Source organism: Ceratotherium simum, chromosome 30, assembly GCF_057802395.1.
Source record: "Ceratotherium simum simum isolate JZ-2026a chromosome 30, ASM5780239v1, whole genome shotgun sequence".
NCBI lineage: Eukaryota > Metazoa > Chordata > Mammalia > Perissodactyla > Rhinocerotidae > Ceratotherium > Ceratotherium simum.
Window position 1 is genome coordinate 11,617,784 of NC_141929.1, and position 24,600 is coordinate 11,642,383.

A 24,600-nucleotide genomic window follows, 5' to 3' on the forward strand; every position below is an offset into this window, starting at 1 on the left:
CCTTTGCTCAGTATAGACCCTTCATAACCAGATACTTTTTCCTCAGTAATTACATTTGTGTGTGACAAATATGTGAAGTTAGCATTGTGCTAGGGAATCTGGCAGATATAAAAGAGGGAAAAAGAAATGCCTTGGATAATGAGACATGGCTCTTATATAAGTAATGCACCAAATACAGAGTTGACTTAGGGCAGAGGTCACAAAGCCAAATGTCCACAGGCACCAGACTAGTAATGTAGTGAGGGACATGGGACAATGGGGAAGGGTGGGGACTGTGACAAACTGGAGAGCATATGCCATATCCTTGGCAGGCAGCCTCTCCTTAGCTGCTGCCCAATAGCTGTATATACAAAACAGAATTTCTGACTTCTCTTGAAAAATTGGATGAAATGACAATATTGAGTTCAAATTCCTACATGGAAAAAAAAATGTTAACACAGAGTTGAATAACAAAACCTACTGAGGGAGGAGTTATGTCAGCAAGATGGTGGAGTAGAAGTTTCCAATTCTTGTCCCCACATAGAAACATCAATTTGAACAACCATCCATGTATGGAAATACTTTCATAACAACTAAGCTAAATGAATTAAAGACTTAATCATAAGACTGGAAACTGTAAAACCACTAGAAGAGAATGTCGGGAAAATGCTTCTTGATATTGATCTGGGCAATGAATTTTTAGATATGACCCCAAAAACACAGAGAACAAAAGCAAAAACAGACCCATGGAAGTGCATCAAACTACAAAGCTTCTGCACAGCAGAGGAAACAATAAGCAAAATGAAGAGATCACCTACAGAATGAAAAAAAAATTTGTAAACCATATATCTGATAGATGTTTAATGTCCAAAATACAGAGGGAAACTCAATTCAATAGCAAGAAAACAAATATCCTGATTAAAAATATGGGTGAAGGACCTGAATGGACATATCTCAAAAGATGACATACAAATAGCAAACAGGTATGTGAAAAAATGCTCAACGTCACTACTCATCAAAGAAATGCAAATCAAAACCATGATGAGATATCACCTCACACCTGTTAGAATGGATATTATCAAAAAGACAAGAGATAACAAGTATTGGCCAGGATGTGGAGAAAGGGGAACTGTTGTGCACTGTTGGTAGGAATGTGCAGTCATTATGGAAAACAGTATGGAGGTTTCTCAAAAAGACAAAAATAAAACTACCATGTGGTCCAGCAGTTCCACTTCTGGATATATACCTAAAGGTAGTGAAATCAGGATCTCAAAGAGATATCTGCATTCCCATGTTGGCTGCAGCATTATTCACAATAGCCAAGATATGGGATCAACCAAAGTGCCTGTCAATGAATGAGTGGATAAAGAAAATGTGGTATGCATGTACAATGGAATATTATTCAGCCAGAAAAAAGGAAATCCTGTCATTTTCAACAACATGGATGAACTGGGAGGACATTATGCTAAGTGAAATAAGCCAGGCACAGGACAAATAATGCATGATTTCACTTATATGTGGAACCAAAAAAGTCGAACCCATAGAATCAGAGAGTACAGTGGTGGTTGCCGTGTACTGGAATGTGGGGGAAATGGAAAGATGTTGGTCAAAGGGTGCAAACTTTCACTTATGCAAGATGAGTAAGTTCTGGAGATCTAATGTACAGCGTGGTGACTATAGTTAATAATACTATATTTTATACTTGAAATTTGCTAGGATGGTGTCAGATCTTAAATGTCCTCACCATATAGAGAAAATATTTGGTAACTACGTGAAGTGATGGATATATTTATTGGCTTCATTGTGATAATCATTTCACAATGTATACATATACCAAAACATGTTATACAGCTTAAATATACACAATTTTTGTTTGTCAATTATACCTCAATAAAGCTGAGGATGGGGGGGAACCTACCGAGGGCCAGGCTGGGCCTGTGGGCATCAGTTTGTAGTCTCTGTTCTAGAAGATTCATTTTCAAACCTTAGAAATTCAGACTCTGAGGTCTGAGTTGGATACAAGTGTCTACATCTTTAAGCTTGGTATTCAGCCAGAATGAAGATGGGCTTTCAGGCCCCTAAATGGGCTCTGTTGCTAGGTAGCACCATCAACAAACATGTTTATTGCTACATGTGTACAAGGCTTTCAAGTGAGTTTGCTGTCCTGGGCAGAAATTGTATTTTGCATCACAGTACGTGATGTCATCCCAACTGATAAAAAGAGTAGAATTTCAGATGTGGAAGGGCCCTTAAATTATCAAGTCCAATCTCTTCATTAAGTAGATGAGAAAACTGAATGCTAGGCAAAAATGATCTGCTGATCAGTTGTGAGGCTCTGGGCAATTCTTTTGTTCTCTCTGGGTCCCATTTCCTTTCTGTGTAAAATCAGGGGGATGAAGTACAAAATTGCTAACACTCCATAATCCTCTGGTTATGTTCCTTGGTTTTACCTTAAGGCAGGGGATGAGGAGGGGCAGGAGAAGATAAATAACTGAGGAAAATGGGGACCAGCCATTTCCATCATGGTGTTCATCTCTGGCTCTTCCACACCACCCCAGGGAGAGCTTGGGAAGCCCAGTCAGTCATCCAGACCCCTCTGCAGCTACCCAATGGGTTGACGCCGTGTGGCATACTTCATCACATCTCTAACAGCTGGTTACTGGCATGGCTTCCAGCTCCAGCTGTCTTTTTAACAGATGAATGCTGTCGGTTCCAAGAAAGGCAGGGCAGGGTGGAGTGGAGAGCTTGACATAACCCGTCACCACTACGGACACAAGTAAAAACGTATGTCTTCCTGATGCTGTGCTTCAGAAGGCAGCAGCGTCGGGAATGGAGGAGCATCATTTATTCCAAAAAGGATTCCTCTACTATCTTGCAAATATAACAGACACTATTTATGCAGCTCCAGCTGAGTCACAGGACCCGTGTCAACTGTTCCTTCTAGAAAAATCATTATTTTCGGCAAACATGTATTAAGCATCAACTACATAAATTCCTTACTCTCCAAACTCAGAAACCAAATAAATTTGGGTAGTGAGAATTTAAATAGCAAGAGATACCAATGATGTATTGATTATTGATTTTCAGATAGCAAGGAGTTAGAGTTTTGATAGCAAATGATACTAATCTTATATGAAAATATTGATCTTAATTGATACTGAGAATTTAGATTTTAATACTCAAATACCTGTATATGTAATATTGAGGCTCTTTAAAGAAGAAATCTGAAGCAAAAATGGCCTAGTAAGAGTTGACAAATGATAGCCAATGTGAACTCGTCATATAATTTTCTATTTTTGTCTAAATATTTAGCATATTTCACAGTAATGCCAAGCAGAATATGAAGTGTCAAATTAGTTTATCCTTCACTGTTACAGGAGGCAGAGAGTCCCTACAAGTTGAGTCTAGCCAGTTTTCTATAACATAGATGAGTTCTTATGGCTTTTCCCTTCAAAACCCTGAACTGTTCATCGCTGTACAAGAGTTCGCACATTATCTTCAGAGGTGGTCTGACTTTGTACTCCCACAGAACTGTGTGTGTTTCCTCATTCATTCAGCATGATTTGAATGTCATGCCAATGCCACCTGAGTTCCAAGGGCACAAAGTCAAGTACATTATCTGTACTGTGCAGGGATTTACGTTACAAGGAGAGAGGATCATAGCACCCTTTGATAAATGCAGTGGAAAAGTACAAGATGATATGGAAGCCTACAGGAGGGGCATGTAAATCAGAATGATGAAGCAGGAAAGGGATGAAATATAACTGAGTAATTGGTTATGTATTTGTCTCCTGTAGTAAAAGTGCAGGCATCAAAGTCTTGCTTGTTTTTATGTCTCCTTTAGTACCAAGCATGTTGTCTTATTTTGAGCTCGTTAATTAATTCCACAGATATTTACAGAGCACCTAGCCATGTGCCAGACACTGGACATACGAAAAGGAGCAAGATAGACACAGGCTCCAGGCTTTATGGAGCTGTTAGGAATGACGGGCAATAAACTCATAAGCCAACAGCTACATGATGGACCAACAAGTAATGATAAGGACTCTACAGAAAAGTAAAGCTGACTGAGGTAGAGAATGACAAGATTTGCTTTGTTTTTATAGAGTGGTTCGAAGACGTGGCCTTTGGGCAAAAATGTAAATGAAGTAAAGTATCTGGGGAAAGAACCTTCTAGGCACAGGAAACAACAACCACAAAGGCCCTGGGATGGGAGCTTGGCTGTCCTGTTGATGGAACAGTGATGGAGCCAGTGTACCTGGAGCTCTGTAGGAAGGGTAGAAGTTGGGTAGAGAGGCTACCAGGGGATGGATTTGGATTGGACTGGACTGCAAAATGGTTTGAAATCCATATTTCTTATTCTGCACTCACTTTGTAGTAATACAGCATGAATGTGACCTGTTCAAAGTGAGGCTTTAGAAAAATAACTTTGGAGCAAGAGAGGGTAGGGATTGCCAACAGGGAGATGAGAGAGGAGGTCACTGCTTTATTCTAGGCCTGGGGCCATATGTGGCTAAACTGGAATGAGAATTCAGGGCAGAACAGAGTTAGACGCTCAAAAGATCAATGGTACATTGAAATTGGTCGACATTCTTAATTGCGTAATGCCATGTTCGGTAGGACATTGTTTGGGAAAAATGGAGATTTGAGGTTGGGAGCACAAATTTGGATTCTGAAATTCACATTAAAAAACACAACTTAGATGGATATAAGTTATTATCATCTGCTCCCAGACATTTAGCACACCCACCTCTTCCAGAGGATGCTGACATGACATATGAAGGAGAAGGTCTGTTATTAGCAGACACAGCACCAAAGCCTGGAATGATCTAGAGGGAAAGACTGGCTACGTGCTCCCATGTGAAGTTCATGGAAAGTCTGGTTTCCATTAAATCCAGACATGCTAGCTATCTCGACTTGGTCCCTCACAATTAACCAACAGCCATTGGCAGTCATGTATCTTCCGAATTACATTCTTCCTGAAGCTTCCTTTGAAATGATCTGATTCTTAAGAAAAGGCTGGAGCAAAGAGGATTATGTGACGCAAGGCTGTCAACGGCTCCTTCCTTAGTCTTCGTTAGATGAAAAAATCTTCATGACCAAACTGTTTGTAAGGATCATGCAGCTTTGACATCTGTCCTTCTTCTTGACTGTCAGGGCTTATTTAGCTATCCAAGGGGCTGGGAAGATGTGGTTTCCCTTCCTTATTATTCTGTGTATATCTCTCCCAAAGATGTGTGGAGTACCTCTGACATACAGCACATGCCATGGCTGTTGCAAAGAGTAGGCCAGCCCTGACCTGCACTGAAAGTACTTGCAATACACTAGAAGGGAAAAAATGAGAGCATTGCAGCATGAAATCTGAACTAGATTAGTGATGTCCAGTAAGGCCACATTCCACAGAACAGTGGAGCCAGTTATCTCCAGATCCAGGGAGAAGTTGTCTCAGTGATACCATTGAACATTCTCCCTTTGGTGTGAAAATTGAGAGGGGAAGCCAAAAGGATGACGCCCTGATTTTAATGCCACTTGATTCCAGCCTTCATTTCTGGAAGACCTGAGTTTGTGGGTATCTCTCTATGTCCTTTGGATCCATCTGAAGTGACAGTAAAACGTAGTTGACAGGAGGTTAGAACCTATGTTAAGCCAGCCCAGAAGTGTTTTGTTCTTAAGAGTTAGACTTTAAGAGTCAATTATTTAGGCTGCTGCCCTACTCCTCCCAAGAAGTCATATCCACTCTGGAACTTTCTTTTCTTTCTTTTTTTTTTCAGTTTTATTGAGGTATAATTAAATAAAATTGTAAGATATTTAAAGATATAAGCATATACAATGTATATGATATACATGTACATTGTGAAAGGATTCCCCACATTGAGTTAATTAACACATACATCACCTCACATGTTTACCTTTTTTGTTTGTTTGTTTAAGTTCTACTCTCTTAGCAATTTTCAGTTATACAATACAGTGTTTCTGGAACTTTTCCTGAATCCTAATAGGATGTGTGTTTAAGAGTAAGGGAAGGCTGTGTGATCAGACAGCCTTGAGATATAGAGAGGTTAATAGAAGTACCCATCAAGTAGAACTGTTCTAAGAGTCAGCTGAGATTTAGCAGATAGAATGCTTCTCACCATGTGTGGTATAGAGGAAAGAGTGACCTGTTCCTCCAGGAAGGGTAGTAAAGGAAGATGGGGAGAGGGAGACTCCCCAACATCTGTTGATCACAGTTAAACCACTTGGATTAATTTATGAATGTTGATACATAGATTATGACTGCTTATAAAGACCATGTGCATTTATGACCATTTGTGCATTTAATTTTTTTGAAATTAATATTAAAATGTTTACAGTAGGCTATGGTAAACAAGTCAACCATTTTGATATTAATACATTATTTAAAAAATCAAAAGCTTTTTAGAGGTATACACCCTTCTGAGAAGGGGCACAGGCATAAGTTGAACAGAATTGGCTTATACCTCCCAACCCAATGTTGAGTTGTGAGCCACTGTATTCTGTTCTCATGAGATTGGGGGAAGTCATTAAGTATTTATTTCAATAGAAATATTGTTAATTAGCCAAAAAAATAAGTTTCATTAGTATGTTATTAATATCTCTTAAGAGCTGCTAGAATGGCATACTCTATACCAGTACGGATGGTATAGTTTAAGTGCTTTGAAGAAAGGGACTGAGATGATTCATCTTTATGTCAGTAGCATAAACCATTGCATATGGTCAAAGCCATGTTAGTTAACATTGTTTTGGAGCCAAATTTGGTTAGTGTAAGTGAAAGAAAAGGATAATGCATTTTGAGCCTACTGGAGTATTTGAAGAAGTAGCCAAACATCCCAGGCTAGGAAGGATGGAAAAACCAGGCATTTCTAAGAACCTCTGCAGCAAGATTTTTGGACTTTTTTTCTGACCCATCATTAACAGTGTGACTCAGGAAGCCATAGAGACTAGAGTGCATGGAGACTCTACCTGCCTAGCTGAGGTCGGGGGTCCCCTGGATAGATCATCTTTGCCCAGTGATGCAGCTGCATGTACCACAGGCAGTGCTCAGTGAGCATCTGTGGAACAGCTTTGGAGTGATCTGCTCAGGTGTTCACCGGGAAAAGGTGGGCCCTTACCTGTCCCATCTAAGCCGATGGCCAGGATGTAACTTGAACCCTCTAGTCCACGATCATGGTGCCTTCTGCCATATTCTCCAGAAAGTCTACTTGGTTATTTTTTTTTTTCTCCCAGCAGCAACCATCCATTTATTTTTAAGGCCAATCAAAAGCATCCTTTTCCCACGATGCTGCCTCTTTTCAGTGGAGGGCAGGTCGATAAGAGAGTGAGTCTTCAGAATGGACAAAGGCTTATTCTGAACTGAGATTTCTCCTTTGGAGTGTCCTCATACATGTTGGGCAACAAATAAATTATTTCCTTTAGTGCTATTGTCTGGACAAAATAACCCTTTCTAAAAAAGGAATGTGAAAGCCTGGCCCTGGGGCACAGTGGTTAAGTTCGACGCACTCCACTTTGGCGGCCTGGGTTCATGGGTTCGGATCCCAGGCGCAGACCTACACCACTCCTCAGCCACGCTGAGGCGGCATCCCACATATAAAGTGGAGGACGATTGGCATGGATATTAGCTCAGGGCAAATCTTCCTCAAGCACACACAGAAAAAAAGGGAATGTGATGTCTTGACTGAAATATTTTTTTTAGTTGTTGGAGATAGGTTAAAAATTTTTAAATGAAAAAGAATTTGATTACTGATAACTGCAAATATATGTCTTTGTCAGTATTTTTCCAGCCAGTTAGTCTTTATTAAAAATAGAAATAGAATAATGATATTGCCCATGGGTTTTTTATTCTTATTTCAAATACTTCTTTAAGATTTACCTACATTATCCCCCTTGAAGTTTTGGTTCATTTTTAGCAAACATCATTAATCCATGAAGTCTTTTAGTTTTTGATTATTTAATAGGTATAAGTACTGGGATATAAGTCACTTAAGACATGGACCCTGCCTTCACAGGGCTTATAGCTTCCTAATTTTCACTAATCTTTAAGGCTGTTCACTCTGAACTTATAAAAACAAATTGTGCATTCATACCACCACTTAATTTGTCAACTATTTCTAGAATCTGAGGTCTTCTTTTTTCTGTTAAATCCAAAGCCTTTAATGGAGGTGAAATATGACCTATAAGGAGGATGTTTTAAAGGGAAATTTCACAAAGTGTGATTTATACCTGTTATGAGTCCTTTGAGAATTATTTTGGCCATTGAAATCTAAAATAGGAAACAACTGCTAACGGGTAAAACTTACATTACCTCCTTTTTAAAAGTGTAAAATGGTAAAATATGATCTGAATAGAATATTGACTCTTGATCAGTATCCATTTAGTTTTTAAACTTACCAGCTAAATTACATGACTGAGTTTCTAGGTCTTTAAAATTGGAAGAGATTGAAGGTTTAATGTGGGGATGATATCGTGAGCAGACCATTCAGCCCAGAAGAGGATGCAGCCAGTTCTTTACCTCTGTCTCCCTGGCCTTCTTAGGGAAAGGAGTCCCCTTGGGTGGGGAGTCAGGGCATCTCTCAGCTTATGGCACCCAGATCTCTATGGTCCTGGGGCCTTTCCTGTCCTCCTCTAGCCTACTGGAAGCCTAATGGTGTCCGCGTGCTCCAACCCCTTCTTAGCAGGCCACTGGGTCTCTGCTCCCCTCCTCTCCCTCACCCACTGTACCCACCCTCTTTAGTTCTGAGGTGTTTGTCTCTTAGTCCATCTAGGCTTCCCCTGCATGAACCAGAAAAGGGCTTCTGGTCTCAGTGAAAACACCCGTTCTCAGAAAAGCATTCCATGACCTTCCACTCTAAAATTAGTTTCCCCACTTTTCTCATCTTTTCTGTTATTTTCTCTCCTAGAACCCTGTTCTTTTTCTTCATACTTTACACAAAGAAATGTTTCATTTCTATTTGTGATCTTTACTTGTTTAATCCCTGCTTCCCCCATTTAATCGGAAGCCACATGAGACCACAGATCCGTCTTGCTCACCACTATTTAGCCAGAACTTCGCATGTGTTCAGTAACTCAAAATGCTTCACACGTTCTGCAAGCAAGTAAATAAACAGATAGTTCCTTTTGGATGTACTGGGTTTATATTTTTAAATTATAAAATGTATTTATTTGGTTAGACTACAATATTTTCCATCAAGCTGAACCTAAAAGAGAATTTTTTCTTCTGAAATATCCAACACTGTAAAATCCTTGTTTTGTTGTAAAGAATTGTGCTAGATTTTTGTCTTTGTCACTCCGAACTGAAAAATAGAGGGTTATGTGGGCCCAGTGTGGTTGTCCCAATATAGGATGACAATTATTATTACTTTTTGTTGCTTTCTCAAAACAGAAGTTTTCCTTCTGCATTTGAGTTGCCTACAGTTCTCATGAAACAGGGAGAAAATAAAGCTTCCAAACTGGTTAGTCCAGTTAAGGCACTTTAAGTGGTTTAAGTCTTTGATATCAGTTTAATGAAGCTACAAAGTTAGTAAGGCTGGAGGGCTTTCCTGGATAATTCACTATTTTTTTCTCGTGACTGTTCACTCTGTCTGTTGGAGACTGTGAATGGTGTCTTTTGTCTTCATGCAGCTTGGGAGCGGTGAGGGCACTGGGAGGTCGGGGTTAGGTGAGAGAATGAGAGACCTGAGTTCTGCCTGTGTTTCCAGCTGGGATTTCTTTCCTTGCAGGGTGGTCGTGAGGTTTAAACACAGTATTGCATGGAGTTCTCGTGGCTTCACACCTGGAATGTAGAAAGAGTTCGTGGTTTTTGTGAATTTGAACATGTGACTTCCCAGCTCCTCCTCTCTTTTTGCTTGAGGAAGATTCACCCTGAGCTAACATCTGTGCCAGTCTTCCTCTGTTTTGTATGTGGGTCACCGCCACAGCATGGCTGATGAGTGGCATGTAGGTCTGCGCCTGGGATCCGAACCCGTGGACCCAGGTTGCCGAAGCAAAGCGTGCTGAAATTAACCACTAGGCCACGGGGCCAGCCCCCACTCTGAGATTCTTTAATTCACTTATTCACAGATATTTATAGAATAATAAACAAATACTTATTGGGTGATAATGTGTGGAGGCACCAGGGACGCTGATGCAGCTCCTGCTGTCACAGAGCATACATTGAAACTGTATGTCAGAGGTGGTGGGGAGAAGGTTGTGTTTGGTTTGTTTCCATCATTGAACATAGACACACAGCAAATAAACTGTGACCTGAGATAATTTGGAAGTAGGGGAGGGTAGTTTTAAACAGGGTCATGAGTACAACTTCTCTGAGAAGGTGACATTTAAGCTGAGACGTAAGCAGTGAGCACCAGTAAGCCAAGGAAGCCGGTGGGAGAAGAAGATGGCAGGTGAAGGGAAAAGTGTGTGCAGACTCAGCTACGAGTATGTTGGGGAGGAAGAATTATTTTCCCTCTGCCTTTCTAGGTTCTTGGCTGAGACTCCCTATAATAAAAGACAGATTAACAGGAGAAAAACAAAAGTTCAATAACGTGTGTACGTCCTGTATACATGGGAGAGACCCAGGAAAACTGAGTAACTCCCTGAAATGGCCCAAGCTGCCACCTTGAATACCATCTCCAGCTAAAGACGAAAGAAGATGTTGGGGGTGGGGCAGTGATGAGAGGTGACCAGGAGAAGCACAGTAAACAAAGGTGAGGCTGTTCTGCATATTTAAGTGGTTGCCTTCTCCATTGATAAGAGTTTCTAGAGATTGAGAGTCATCCTTCTCTTCCCAGTACAGAGAGGGAGACACCCTTCTAAAGAGATTTCCCTTATAAGTAGAAATGTCTCTTACAAAAGGGTAACTTCTACTAGGTTTTCAGAGCTTTTCCTGTGTCTGCTGTTTCTTAATAACAACTAGCTCAAGATAATCCTTATGCCAAACAGGGATATTTGGGGATGGCAAATTCTGCTCCCCTTCAAGTGAAAGAATTTAGTAGATTCAAGAAGTGAAAGAGTCCTGTTGAGAATGGTGTGAAGGAGAGGGGCCGGATAAAGCTGCCAGGCTCCACAGGGAGCAAATTATGCAGGGACTTGTGGGCCAGGAGAAGGGACCTGGATTAGAGTAATATCAGAGTGCGTGGAATGAGTTGATTTATGTTGGACGAGGACTCTGGCTGATGTGGGGAGACCATATTGGAGAGGACTGGGTGGGGGAGATTTGCGAAACGAGACAAAGTGTCCAAATGAGAGATGATGAAAGCCTCACTCAGCATGGGCCTGGGCTGGGTGGAGAAGGGTGGGCTGCTCTGAGATATTGCCCGAAGACGCGATGGACAGGATTTCTGGGATTGTCAGATGTTACTTATTTAACTTTTTATCTTGCTGATCTATTCTCTTCTCCCATAATCTCCATGAGGACGTGAATGTGAACTGTTTTATTTGCTTAGTGTGTGTCTCTTTTCTTTATGCCAACGCCTAGAGCAGGGCTATGAATTAGGTGCTCAGTGTGTTTGCTAAATGAGGGAAAGCATCTGTCTTTGTGTCCCGGTTCTAGACACCGTGTCAATGCTGCAGCCGATAAGACAGGCTTTCAGAAAGCAGCAGACTTCTGAAGTGGCAGAAAAATCAGGACCAAACCACACATTCTGGGACTCCTTTTAGGAGTGAGAAACTGAACCCTAACACAGGGCCAACATAGGGCCTGGGACAGCCCCTCTGATGCCACCCATCCTCCCGCGGGGTGGGTTGGGTGCCAACTCCTCTGTGTTCCCATGGAAACATGCCCTCACCCCGATGCCTCCTTAGCATTCTGTACCATACTTGAATATTTGCGTGTCTGGCTCCCCAGTAAACCACATGCTCTTTTTGTGAGTCTCTCACATAGTTGTATCCTAGCACTTACCTGAGTGCCTGGTGCCTAGCTGGTGCTGGATGCATGAGTGTTGATTCAATCACTCATCCTCATCAACCATCTCAATTGCTGCAATTGAGAATGTATTAGGGGCTTCTGCAATGGTTATTTTCTCTCCCCTTGTAAGGTGGTCAGGGCAGGAAGAATTCTCCCCATTTTGCACGTGAAGGTGAGGCCTAGGGTATTGGTTCACAAACTCGTTTGTACATTGGGATCATCATCTGGGCAGTTAAAAAAAATTCTGATACATCCATCAGAAAGGCAGAGATTCTGTTTTGGATGGTATGGGATTCTGCCTGGGAGTAGTGACTCTGTGTGTGTGTGTGTGTGTGTGTGTGTGTGTGTGTGTGTGTGTGTGTATTTAAGATCCCCAGGTGTTTCTAATGTTCAGCAAAGTTTAAGAATTGTCTGTGTCAGTGCTTTTCCAACTTTAATAGGCATAGAGATCACCCGGGGATCTACACGAAATTCAGATTCTGAGTCAGCAGGTCTGCGGGGAGCCCCAAGAGTCTGCGTTTCTAACAAGCTCCTGGGTGAGGCTGAGACAGCTGATCCACAGGCCACAGTTTCGTAGCAGGGCCTGGACAGCAGGGAAGTTCTGGACCAAGCGCAGAGAAGAGAGAGTACAGGGTGCTGAGAGAAAGACGGGTATATTGCGGCTGAAATGTCAGGTACAAAGATACATGTGTTGTTCCATGAACTTGGAAAGTGAAGCTGGGGTTGGGTGGGCTTTCTACTCCCTTCCTTCTTCTCCACTTAGCAGATATGTCTCTTCATAACGGTGTAGCTCATCGAATTCCCCAGACCACTACTTGCAGATAACCGATGTCCGCTCACTCCTTTCTCTGCCATCCTTGCTAGTAAAAAACTTAGCACTTATGAAATCAAGATGGAATGTCTTTGTTTTTACTACTTACACCATGAGCTCTTTGAGGGTGGGGCTGTTTTTAAATTCATCACCCCTTCCAGTGTTTCCCGCAGTGTCTGCCATGTCATAGATGCAGAGCCTCCCAGGATGTCCCAGGTCTCAGCCCTTCAGCCACAAACATCAAGATTGGCAACCTAGAATAGTAGCTAAGAGACTTGCGTCTGAAGGTAGAGAAGTCTGGGTGTCGATACTAGCTTTCTCAGTTCCTATCTTAGCCTCAGTTTTCTCATCTGTAAAATGGGAGTAATAAGAGTTGCAACTGCTAATGGTACGGATAAACTGAGATGAAACATGCCAAGCATTTAGCACAGTGGCTGCACACAGGAAGTAGCCGAGAAACAGCTGCTGAAAATCAGCACAAAAAAGGGATGCATGGAATCATTAATGTTTCCTTTGTATCTGGCTTTTTAGTCAGGTCTAATAAGGACACGAAAAAATGAATTCCTCATCTCGCCGTTACCTCAGCTCTTGGCCCAGGAACACAACTACAGCTCACCTGCAGGCCACCATCCTCACGTACTGTACAAAAGGACAGCTGAGGAGAAGGTCCAGCATTGCCATGGCTACCCGGGCTCCAGCCAGAATTATCTTGCTCACCCCCCAAGTCACTCTCCCCACACATCTCAGAGTCAAGAAACAGAGCATCACCATCGAAGGTTGCAAAAGCAACATTTTTGTGGACGACGCAAGAAATGTATGTAAGGAAACTTTTTCTTGTTCTGTTCTTCTGTGGGCCCTTGACAGGTTTTCTCAAGTGCTGTTGGGTTGCTGATTTTGCAGGTTAAAATGGGGCTACACTAAGCACCCCCTGAAGTTAGTCTTGGAGACAGACCAGTAATCATCCCTGTCAGGCAAAAACTGGGTGATCAATTCTAGGTTAAACTGGAAAGATTTCAATATTTTTTTTTTTCTCTTTTAGACTCTCCTATTTTTCAGTCAAATGTTCCAATATCATTTTGGTTCCTGTGCTCATGAGAAAAGTACTTAGTCTTCCAAATGATGAAAGGAATCAGAGGTGTATCCTCAAGTGTGGTTGGGGGTTCCTTTTGAGGACTTTAGAAGAAACTTCCAGAAAACAACAACATTGGCACCTGAATGGAGGTTAAAGTGAAACACAGGGACCCTTGGGCATGGTTTATACCCAGGCACAACCATCTGCATTTTCTAGTCCAGCAAAGTCCAATAGAAATATAATGCCAGCCCCAAATGTAATTTTAAATTTTCTAACAGCAACATTAAAAAAACTTTAAGTAATCCATAACATGTTTTATTTAACCCAATATATATAAAATATTATCTCAGCATGCCATCAATAAAATAAATTATTAATGAGATATTTTACATTCCTTTTTTCATATTAAGGTTTGGAAATCTAGTATTTGTTTTACATGTAGAACACAATTTTGAATCAAATGACAAATTCTCATCAGAAATATTTAATCTGTATCAAGATTTTATAAAATTTAACATTGAAAAAGTGGATTTACATACTTGATTTGTTCCAAATATAAAGTTTTTCAATAATGGGATCAAGTATTACTTTTTTAATTAAAATTAAATAAAATTGAAATTTCCATTCCTCCAGTGGCACCAGCCACATTTCAAAGGCTCAATAGTCATGAGTGGCAAATGAGTAACGAGTTGGACAGAGCAGTCAGATGATAGTTCTACCCGTGGAGAAGAGGAACGGGTGTCCCTGAGAAGGTGATTGGGAGCAACCATGAAAGACAGTTTCTACCATTTTAATTGGTTTTTGGGTTTTGGATGCTATTGAAATATCCTCTTTAAGGAACATATATTTGGCATGGATCTGTAATAATAGTGGTATTAATAATAGTAATGTTATTCAAAGAGACAATGATAGATATTTGATATGAGCTGTCCAAACCAATCTCTAGAGCAACCTTATGATTGGGTCTTATGCTCTTTTCATTGATGAGGAAACTGAGACGCAGGGTCACTCATCAAAGTGAACAACCTAAGGTTTTAAATCTAATTCTGACTGGTTTGATCTTTTAATTTCACTCTGTGGAAAGCTGGCTTCACTATTATGACTAATTCCAGTTGTTAAAGTTTTAAAATATTTCTATATTAGTAGTACATAGTTAGTGTCCTGAGCTTTCCAAATGCCCTTTTCTACCCCAGCAAGCTTTGGACTTGTCATTATCCCTTAACTGAAAGGATCATGCCTGGCCCAATAGGCGCTCCCAGGTCTCTGCTCAAAGCTATGCCAGTATCCCTTCTGTTAATGTGGTGCCCACACCTTACCTGTTATAAAGTATTTAATATAGCTTTAAATATCATCCCTGACTATGCTGTTTCCCCAATAACTAAGTCAATATCAGATCAGAGAGTCCTCCTTGACCACATCATCGACCACTCATTTTGCGCTACATTAAAGTTTGTGTTGATGAAACAAGAGTATAAGACCTAGACAGTGTTCTACAGGATATATATTTCTAAATTTTATTTAGAAAATAATATGTAAAGTGTTATCATGAATTCAGATGCAAAGGATAATGTCTATTTCTGCAGTTTTTTAGCAATAAAATAAAATGAACATTTTCTGTTTTTAAAGACTATTCCAAGAAAAGTCAAAAAAGACAATTCAATAAAAATTGGTTTTTCTTGACCTGCTCTACCAGCTAGAATTGTGGCTTGTTTTCTTTTACTCTTTAGAACATTTTTGAGTTCCACCCATCCATCCACCCATCCATCCACACTTCTATTGAGTGAGTCTTTCTTGACCACATGCTAGGTGTAAAGCCCCAGGACAGACACTGATGGCATCACTTAGCAGTAGATTTGTGAAGTGTTGGTTACATCGTCTCTTTCCTCCCTTCTTCAGATTTCTGTCTATCTCACCCAGATGTTCTCTACTGATTTCACTTCCAAATGCTCTTATGTCCATTGTAGATGCCCCCAAGCCTCCCCCAGAGGACACCTATCTCAGGTTTGATGAATACGGGGGCGCAGGGCGGCCCAGAAGATCAGCTGGAAAATCACAAAAGGGCCTAAACGTGGAAACCCTTGTGGTAGCAGACAAGAAAATGGTGGAAAAGCACAGCAAGGCAAATGTCACCACGTACATTCTTACAGTCATGAACATGGTAAGGGGGGTTGTCAGGACTCCAACCCTCTGGCTCTCCAGAACAGCTCAAGATCATAGAATTCCCTTACACGAGGTGAATAGCAGATGGAGCCATGTAATTTTATTGAAAATAAGCCCTGAGTTTTATTTAAGGAAATTGGCTTCATGTGTACATATATTTGGTAAAATTGAAGCTTATATGCTTATAAATATCTCTGATAGATCTTCCCCCTCCCTCCACAGTTTTGGATATTTTTGGATTTTGTTTCTTTTCTTTTCTTTTTGTTTGATTACAATGGTTTCAACAGGTTTCCAGCTTATTTAAAGATGGGACCATTGGAAGTGATATAAACATTGTTGTGGTGAGCCTCATTCTTCTGGAACAAGAACCAGTAAGTGGCAGATATCATTTGTTTCTTCATTCATTCTGCCATTCAGGATATACTTACTGGATACCTACTATGTGCCAATCCATGTACTAGTCATTAGAAATTCAAATTTGAAAATATGCTGACTCTACCTTCAAGGAAAGTACAATCTAATAGGGTTGTGTGTTCAAATAAATAAAACATCACAAAATAATTATTCATATATATTTGTGTATATATACACTGCCACATAAAATATGATTAAGTATGCATATATAACATACATCCAAATATAAAATACAAATATTACGTTATATATAAAAATATTAATATTATGTAGGCATCACAAGGAAGGTGCATTTAGTAATAGATTTAAGGGTTAGTTGGATTTTGCAAGTTGGATATGCTGGCTAATTGTGGGTAAATACAAAAAGATGTTTTGAAAATATACCCAAAATGAGTCATCAGAAAATTGTTGTAGTAAACTTGTTGCACCATCTTAGGTACTACAAAGAACAAATAAGGAATATTTAACTGCCCTTGAATTGATTACAGTGAGACGCAAGACAGAGGCATGGGGCAAATTATAAAAGCAGAACATATAATAAAGTGTTAAATTGCATGGCACACTCTGCTTTGTAGTGTTTTGATGTTGAAACCATATTTTTCTGAAGTGGGATTACCAATCAAACAGACTGTTTTTTAAGTCCCCTGTGGCTTTTCCTCTTCATCTGTAAGCCCAGTAATGAATGTACAAAGCAGGGAGTCAGAGACAAGACAAAAATTAATCTAATTGCCCAGGTGTGTCGAGCTACAGAGGTTAACAACTTGTCAAATTGTTCTTGGAATTTCAGGAAAGTAGAAAGGGTCTGTGTGGTTTGGGAGCCACTTTTGTCTTTAACCTACCACTTAATACTTTGCCCAAGGACTTTGAAGCCAGCAGCATGCTAATTTCACTGATAATTAAAGATCTTGTCTGGAAACCCTCAGCTTGACCCAAGTCAATAGTTTTAAGGAAAGATTTTGATTAATAATTATTTTAAGGGCAAGTCCTATCTTATCCTTTAGAATCTTATATTTGTTTCTTTGTCCATTCAGTGAGCTTTCATTTGATTGGTTGATTGATTGGTTGTAACCTACAATGTGCCAACCCTTTGCTGGAAATTTTGACATAGGAGTAAATAAGCTATCGTCACTAACTTCCTCATGCTCTATTGAAGAAGGCATTGAATTTTATCACCATTAATTTATAATTACTTATGTTCTAGAAGTTATAACAGTTTCATAAAGGTGGTACTAGCATGAGATGAACAAAGATGTTCCTAACTGACATGAGGTTATTTGTTGTGGAAATGTAATTGGTCATAAACTACACTGCTGAAACTCTGTAGCTAATTTAAATATTGTGAGCATTTACTTGAAGTAGTTCTTTTCTTTTTTTTTTTTTACCAATTGTCTCCAACCTTAGCTCAAGTGTTTTCCTCTACTGACCTTTCTCCCTAGAAACATGGTGTTTCTGTGTTTGCCTGTACAAATGGAACGATTCAGCGTTCTCATCTCTGTGACAAATTCACACTCTGATTTGTGTGGGTTTCCCATAGGGAGGATTATTGATCAACCATCATGCAGACCAGTCTCTGAATAGTTTTTGTCAGTGGCAGTCTGCCCTCATTGGAAAGAATGGCAAGAGGCACGACCACGCCATCTTACTCACGGGATTTGATATTTGTTCCTGGAAGAATGAACCATGTGACACTCTAGGTATGGTATGAACAGATGCTTCATGCATGCCTCTGTTAGCAGAAAATGCAGTACACAAACTTTCTGTTGGGTGGGTGGCCCTTGTGATCCTTCATAAGGAAACCTAATATTTAGATTGTGGAGTATCTTCACTGTACCTGCTGGTGAATGTTGTTCTGTTTAACTGAACTCTGTGTGGAATGGGGAGCCCATTTGCTTTATTCATTTTGTTTATTTTTCTTTATTAACTCTGTTGATCACCATTGAGGAATGAGATAAATTGTTTAACTAGACAAGTTGTGGGTTATTCCATAAGCACCATGACTGCAGAACTGAGTAGTTGAAGAGAATTTGACTGGTCTTCATGGGACTTAACTGTGACTCCAGGTAGCAGTGCCTCCTTTAGAAGTTACTCAACCTTTGAAGGACTCAGCTTTTCTATATTTGTATAAGATAGTGAGTAAGGACTAAATCTTTTACATTGATACTATACTTTCTAGTATATTCTATTGCATATAGTAGGAATTCAACAATTTTTTTAATGAAATCATAATCATCTAGATCATTGTTGATGATGATGGTGGTGATGATGATGGTGCTGCCCATGATATGTGCTTATACATTAGGTTTTCTAGATAATCTCTTATATCATGGTAGCAAGGTGGGTGCAATCAATTCCCAGTACGTATTTAAAACTAACTGGGTACATAGCCTTGTTCTACTGATTATGAGGGTGCAAAACTGGGAAGAAAGACATTTAACACTATAATGTAGTTCAAGATAGCATCAAGGACTGGCTGGAATGATTTTATAACTGCTCTTGGAAGGAACTAGTTTTGGGGAACAGGACTGTTTATCACATCATAGTGAATTAAAAAAAAATGAATTTTTAGTCTGCTCACATTGTCCAGACCTTCCCATGTTATCTGCTTTAGAAAAAGACAAGAATGTGTGTTCTCTTAGAAAATATACCCTGAGATTTCGTGCTAATACTACAGTTAAGTGATCATTTTGAATTGGTTTAGCTATTATTTAGCAGTTGCTCTGACCCAAATAATAAACTTAGATAAGGCATAAAAATGTCCTATGACTTACTATGCTATAAATAAAATGGGATTTACATTACTTGTACTGATTTCACAGGATTGTTAGGAGGATCAATTGATGACAATATCTTAAAAAGCAAGAATGTATTAATTACTGCTTTTCTCTGTTTGGACAGGACAGAGAACCGTATACCTTTAGTGTTTTCCTGCAAAAAAATTAAATACATTCATTAATCTATTAAACTGAAACTGTGCAGAACATTTTGAGGACATAAGAAATGATCAGGTATCTGAGTGTGTTTTCTTTGGACTAACACTTGAAATTGATCTTTCAATAGGGTTTGCCCCAATCAGTGGAATGTGCAGTAAGTACCGAAGTTGTACCATCAATGAGGACACGGGGCTTGGCCTGGCCTTCACCATAGCTCATGAGTCAGGGCACAAGTAAGTGACCCCTTGATTCACCACTTTATGTGAAAGCTGGTTGGGCAATTCATTGGCATTCCTCTAATGATTATTATTGATCTAGGGAGAATATATAGGTAAATCTTGTGTAAAGCTTAGAATCGTGCCTGACGTTAAGAAGGGCCCAGTAAAGGTCACTCATTGTTGATGTTGCTTTTTTTAAAAACAATGTTTAATAGCCCATAGTATTACACTGTGTGCGTAAATGGATACCTAGACATATACTAGGCATACTAAGCTATCTAAGGGGGCTTTTAGGCATTTGTTTATTTTATTCCATGTTTTGATACAATGAAGATACTTTTAGTTCTTTAGATAAAAGGAAAAAATCATGGAGACATGTAAATTCCCAGAATGTAATGTCATGCTAATTGTTTAAAAACTTTTGATGCATATACTGGATATTCTCTTAGTTGGTGTCTTTGCGTGTACATAATAGTCTTTTAATTGGTGTTAGTAAGCCTTTCTTTTGTGAGAATAAAGTTAAAAATGAAGAGTGAGAAACCTAAAAGTAATAAGATGAATTTGTTTTATGAGGCATAGAGTCTGGTGTGGAGACAATTCTATATAGAATTTTCAAACATCATTTGAGCAATAGCAGCTACATTGGAATAGCATACTGCTTTACAAAATGACTATTTCAAAAGACAGTGCTTTTGGATGTATGAGTTTAGGAATGTGTGTGTGTGTGTGTGTGTATTTTCAACATTTATGTTGAATGCTCATTTTCAGAGCATCTAATTAATTTCTGACTTAAATATAAAAGCAAACATCATCCATTCCAGAACCATAATTTATACATTGATATTTTGGTGTTAGTGTGTCTTATGAGCTAGATTTATTATCTTTAGGATATTTGAATTTTGACCATTGCTGTTATCTAACAGTTTCCCAGCATTTTATGTATTTACACAACCACTTTCTTAGCAAGATATAAATGAATCAATTTTATTGCAAATGGAGGTGGAAAAATGCCCACTAGATACTAGGTCCCTTTGTACAGAGCAGGAAATAAAATATCTGTAAATGTCAAACATGCATTTCCAAATTTGTTTCACCAGCATAAAGTCCAAATTAAAAAGTCTCACTTTTCAAATTACTGACCATTAAAAATTTAATTATCTTTGCTTATGAGTCGAAGTTACCAAAGTCAAAATCCAGCATTTTAGAAAAGGAAAAGCAAAGACATTCTCCAGGTAGTATGGGAGAAAAGAGTCAAATGTAGAGTCAAATAAAATACATACTCAGTTCTAGATAACAGGGCCTTATAGAGTTAAATTTTGAAAGAGACAATTCATGAGATTTTAATGTGACTTTTGACATGTGCTAAAGAAAATACATATCATCATCTAAAATGCTGTTAAATCAAAGTAAATTAGAAAATTAAAAAATTTTAGGGTCAAAATTCAGTTCAAACTTGGTTGTATTATGTCCATAAAACTCCAGTGAAGTGCCAATTTGATTACATTTTCCTCTTTGAATAATGGCTTCAGTTTCTCCCCATTCCATCCTTGTTTCTGGGATTCTTTCTCTTTCCTCTGGTACTTTATACACAAGTTTCCTTGTGTTTTTGACTTTCACAAATATATTTAGAAAGGGTGTCTCCAAAGCAAACCCCCTTATTTTCCTGGTTACGTAGAAAGAAGAATTGAATTGTGCAAAGCTGAGGATGAGAAAAACGTTTTCCCTGAGTATGTGTTGAGGTTAATAAATACCTATTTGTGAATGTGTCACCAAAGACCTGGGGCATTCACCGATAGGATCACAGTATACCGCCATCCTGCTCTTACTTGCCTGATAAATTGGGAGGAATGCTGGAAAAATGGCTAGTTTATAGACATGAGTCACCACAAAATCATATCTATGGTTATAACATAATTATTTATTTGGTATAGGCTATCTTCAAAAGATAGCTATTAATAAGAATAACACGTTTATTTCCACACAAATCATATCTGCCTCATAAAAATATGTTCTTAAGAGGCAAATTTTACTCCTTTAAATAATTAGGTTAAGAACAATATAAATTAATGATAAACTGATATCCCTCCATCTTCTGCCTCCCTAGAAAAAACAAAAAGCTTTTTTGTTTACTGAATTTTTAGAGATGACCAAAAAAGAAGCTTTTCTCCCATCCCCTATCACCTTAATATGGCCTGAAGTAAGCTCTGTCTTTATGGTGTATGTATCATATGTGGGTATATACGTAATGTCACATTTATTTTACCTGTAGGGAGATTTGCGAATCATTTAGGTGTAATGAACATGATTTCTAGGGAGTAAACCACCTAAAATTATTTTTACTCTCCAGTTGCTAGAACCTTCAGTGCTGAAATGGGACAAATCCAAGTCTTCCCATAAAAATGCATTCAAAAGAAGTCCTTCATAGCCTTCAATAGATGGATTCAACCATGAATTTTTAAAGATGTTTATGATTATAGGGGAGTTATAATTGTAATCGGTTTGTGATTTCAGCTAATAAATTGATCATTAGAAGTTTACTTGTCACACTGGCCGTTTGGATGAATAGTCCCTAAACAACTTATAATCAGCTTCTCTCTGTACCCACCTCCTACTCACTCTGAACTTCCTTGCCACAGTTCCACAATTAGTGGCAAGAGGAGAATTTTGCTATTTGAAAGAAAAGAATTTGACTATCCCATCACTTTAGTTTAGCTTAGAAATCTTGACCAAAATTTTCTCACCCTTAACTATGTAGCAGGGGTACTATTTTTTGATTTTGTGGCCAAGACATAATATAACAAAGCCTTTACCATTCTTTAGAATTTTCTACATGAATTTTAACAACACTACATAGTAACTCATTTTTGTCTGTCTCGTTTCTTACAATTTCGGTAACTCTCTCCCTCACTTGAATTCGTTGATTCTCACTGCATCTTTTTCTTCCTCTGGTTATAATTTAGAAAATGGGTTCAAAGAAGGCTTTTTGTTTTTTTCTTTCAGTTTTGGCATGATTCATGATGGAGAAGGCAACCCCTGCAGGAAGGCTGAGGGCAATATCATGTCTCCCACGCTGACGGGAAACAATGGGGTGTTTTCGTGGTCTTCGTGTAGCCGGCAATATCTCAAGAAATTCCTTAGGTAAGACAAGGCAAAGCCAAGGGTATTCCCAAGTTTGGAGTGGTGACAGCGAACAATGTTCAACAGTTGTGAAAACAAATCCTCAGTGGATTGATGGTGATGATGAAGATGATGATGATGACATTGTCATTATTATTGTCGAAAAAAATACATTGAAGGTCTAATACTGTGCTAAATGCTCACCACATATTGCCTCATTCAATACTCACAGCAATCCTAATATCCTCATTCTAGAATTGAGGAAATTGAGTCTTAGGGAGGTTAATTGTGTTGTTTAAGGTCGTACAGCTGGTAAGTTGTAGACATAAGACTCACACTTAGGTCTGTTATGTCTCCAAGATCTGTGCTTATAACTATCTTTCCACTATGACCTCCAGAGGTTGCTAGATATATTGTCTTTTTACTGTGACTAATTGTTTTAATCTGATCAATCAATTTGGTCATAAGAGTATTAAAAATGCTAAAATGGTATGCATGTTTTATAATGAATGGAGCATTGTCTTGATTGGCTATTTTGTTTGAAGTGGGCACAAGCTAGCTCTGTATTCAAAGACATCCAAAGAGGATGATAGCTGTGTAAAATCCCTTTGATAACTCAAACCTCCTAGACTGCATTAGTAAAACGGGAGTTAGGAAGGTAAGACTATTTGATTCATATTAAATGATAAACCCAAAGTTGAAACTCTTTGAAGTTTCCTTTAATTTTATTTAGCTATAATATATATTTGACCATTTGACCATTGAAATAGCACTATAGTTGTTATATACAGTCATGCATCGCTTAACAATGGGGATACAGTCTGAGAAATGCATCAAGTGATTTCGTCATTGTGTGAACACCATAGAGTGTATTTACACAAACCTAGATGGTATAGCCCACTACCCACCTAGGCTGTATGGCACTAATCTTATGGGACCACCATCTTACATGTAGTCCGTCATGACTAAAATGTTCTTTGGCGGATGACTGTGTATATATTTTATTAACTGTATATATGTTTTATTAATCTACGTTGACTCACAAGAACACTCAGGTTCTAATCCCAACTCCCTTTGATGAAATGTTAGGGAAACTTAACAAAGTTTCTTTGGGAATTGATATTATTGATACTTTTTTTTAAATCCGTGCTACTGCATATTATTTGCAGATGTTTACAGAATTAGCAATACACACAGGCAAAACTACTTAAATATAAACATGTCTAACCGAAAGATGTCCCAAAGGATAGTAAAAAATTGACAAATCTTTTGCTAATAATAAGCTTTGTCACATAGGAGATTTTCTTAGTAGTTTTAAATTTTTGATATGGGGCCTGAAATGATCTTTTCTACCTCATGTGACAATGGAATCAATAAATATTATAAATGAAGGCCAACTTAATATAGATTCAATTTCCATCATTAATATGATATAGTAAATGCTTTTGGATAACAGCTAACTTTAAATGTTTACTATGCTGTGTTAAGCCCCGTTACATTTTCTTGTTGATCTGTTAACAACTCTTACGGAAGTCATCGTTGTCAGTAATGAGATGTGTAAGAGCTGGTCTTGGTTGCATGGTTGACTATGACCACCATCTGTCTGACTTTAAAATCACGACCGCCATGCTATTTTACCTCTCATTGATATTGTGGTTTAATTATTTAAGTAAATGGAGATAATTTAAGTAAATGGTGCTTTCTAAGAATGTCCATGCCATTAAGACTGATTTTTTTTCTCAACACATCCCAGTTAAACATACCTCAGGGAAATTGTTCTGCCTTATGCCCCAATATATCCTTTCTCCTGATTTCTTTCAAAAACCGTATTCATTTTTTGCCTGTAAAGATTATTTGAGGTAAAGTACATCTTTGACCACTGCCCCATTATCTGTGAAAAATACAACATGACTTTCGACTCCATGAAGACAGGTACTGACTCTCTCTAGTTTATTTTGTACCGTTAGTGCTCAGCCTAATGTTTATCACACTCAATATTGAGT

The 24,600-nt window shown here is 38.8% G+C and overlaps 1 protein-coding gene across 2 annotated transcripts in view; it reads left to right on the forward strand.

Moving 5' to 3' along the window:
- Positions 1-24,600, forward strand: part of ADAMTS18 (ADAM metallopeptidase with thrombospondin type 1 motif 18) — a 125,672-nt gene that overhangs the window by 45,569 nt on the left and 55,503 nt on the right. The window contains exons 4-9 of one of the 2 annotated variants that reach the window (XM_087419905.1): positions 13,218-13,500; positions 15,723-15,916; positions 16,206-16,289; positions 17,867-18,026; positions 19,390-19,495; positions 22,481-22,618. In XM_087419905.1, coding sequence (XP_087276031.1) covers positions 13,218-13,500; positions 15,723-15,916; positions 16,206-16,289; positions 17,867-18,026; positions 19,390-19,495; positions 22,481-22,618 — 965 coding nt within the window. Of the gene's footprint in view, positions 1-13,217; positions 13,505-15,722; positions 15,917-16,205; positions 16,290-17,866; positions 18,027-19,389; positions 19,496-22,480; positions 22,619-24,600 lie in introns of both variants that reach the window. The other variant, XM_087419906.1, reaches the window with a different exon arrangement.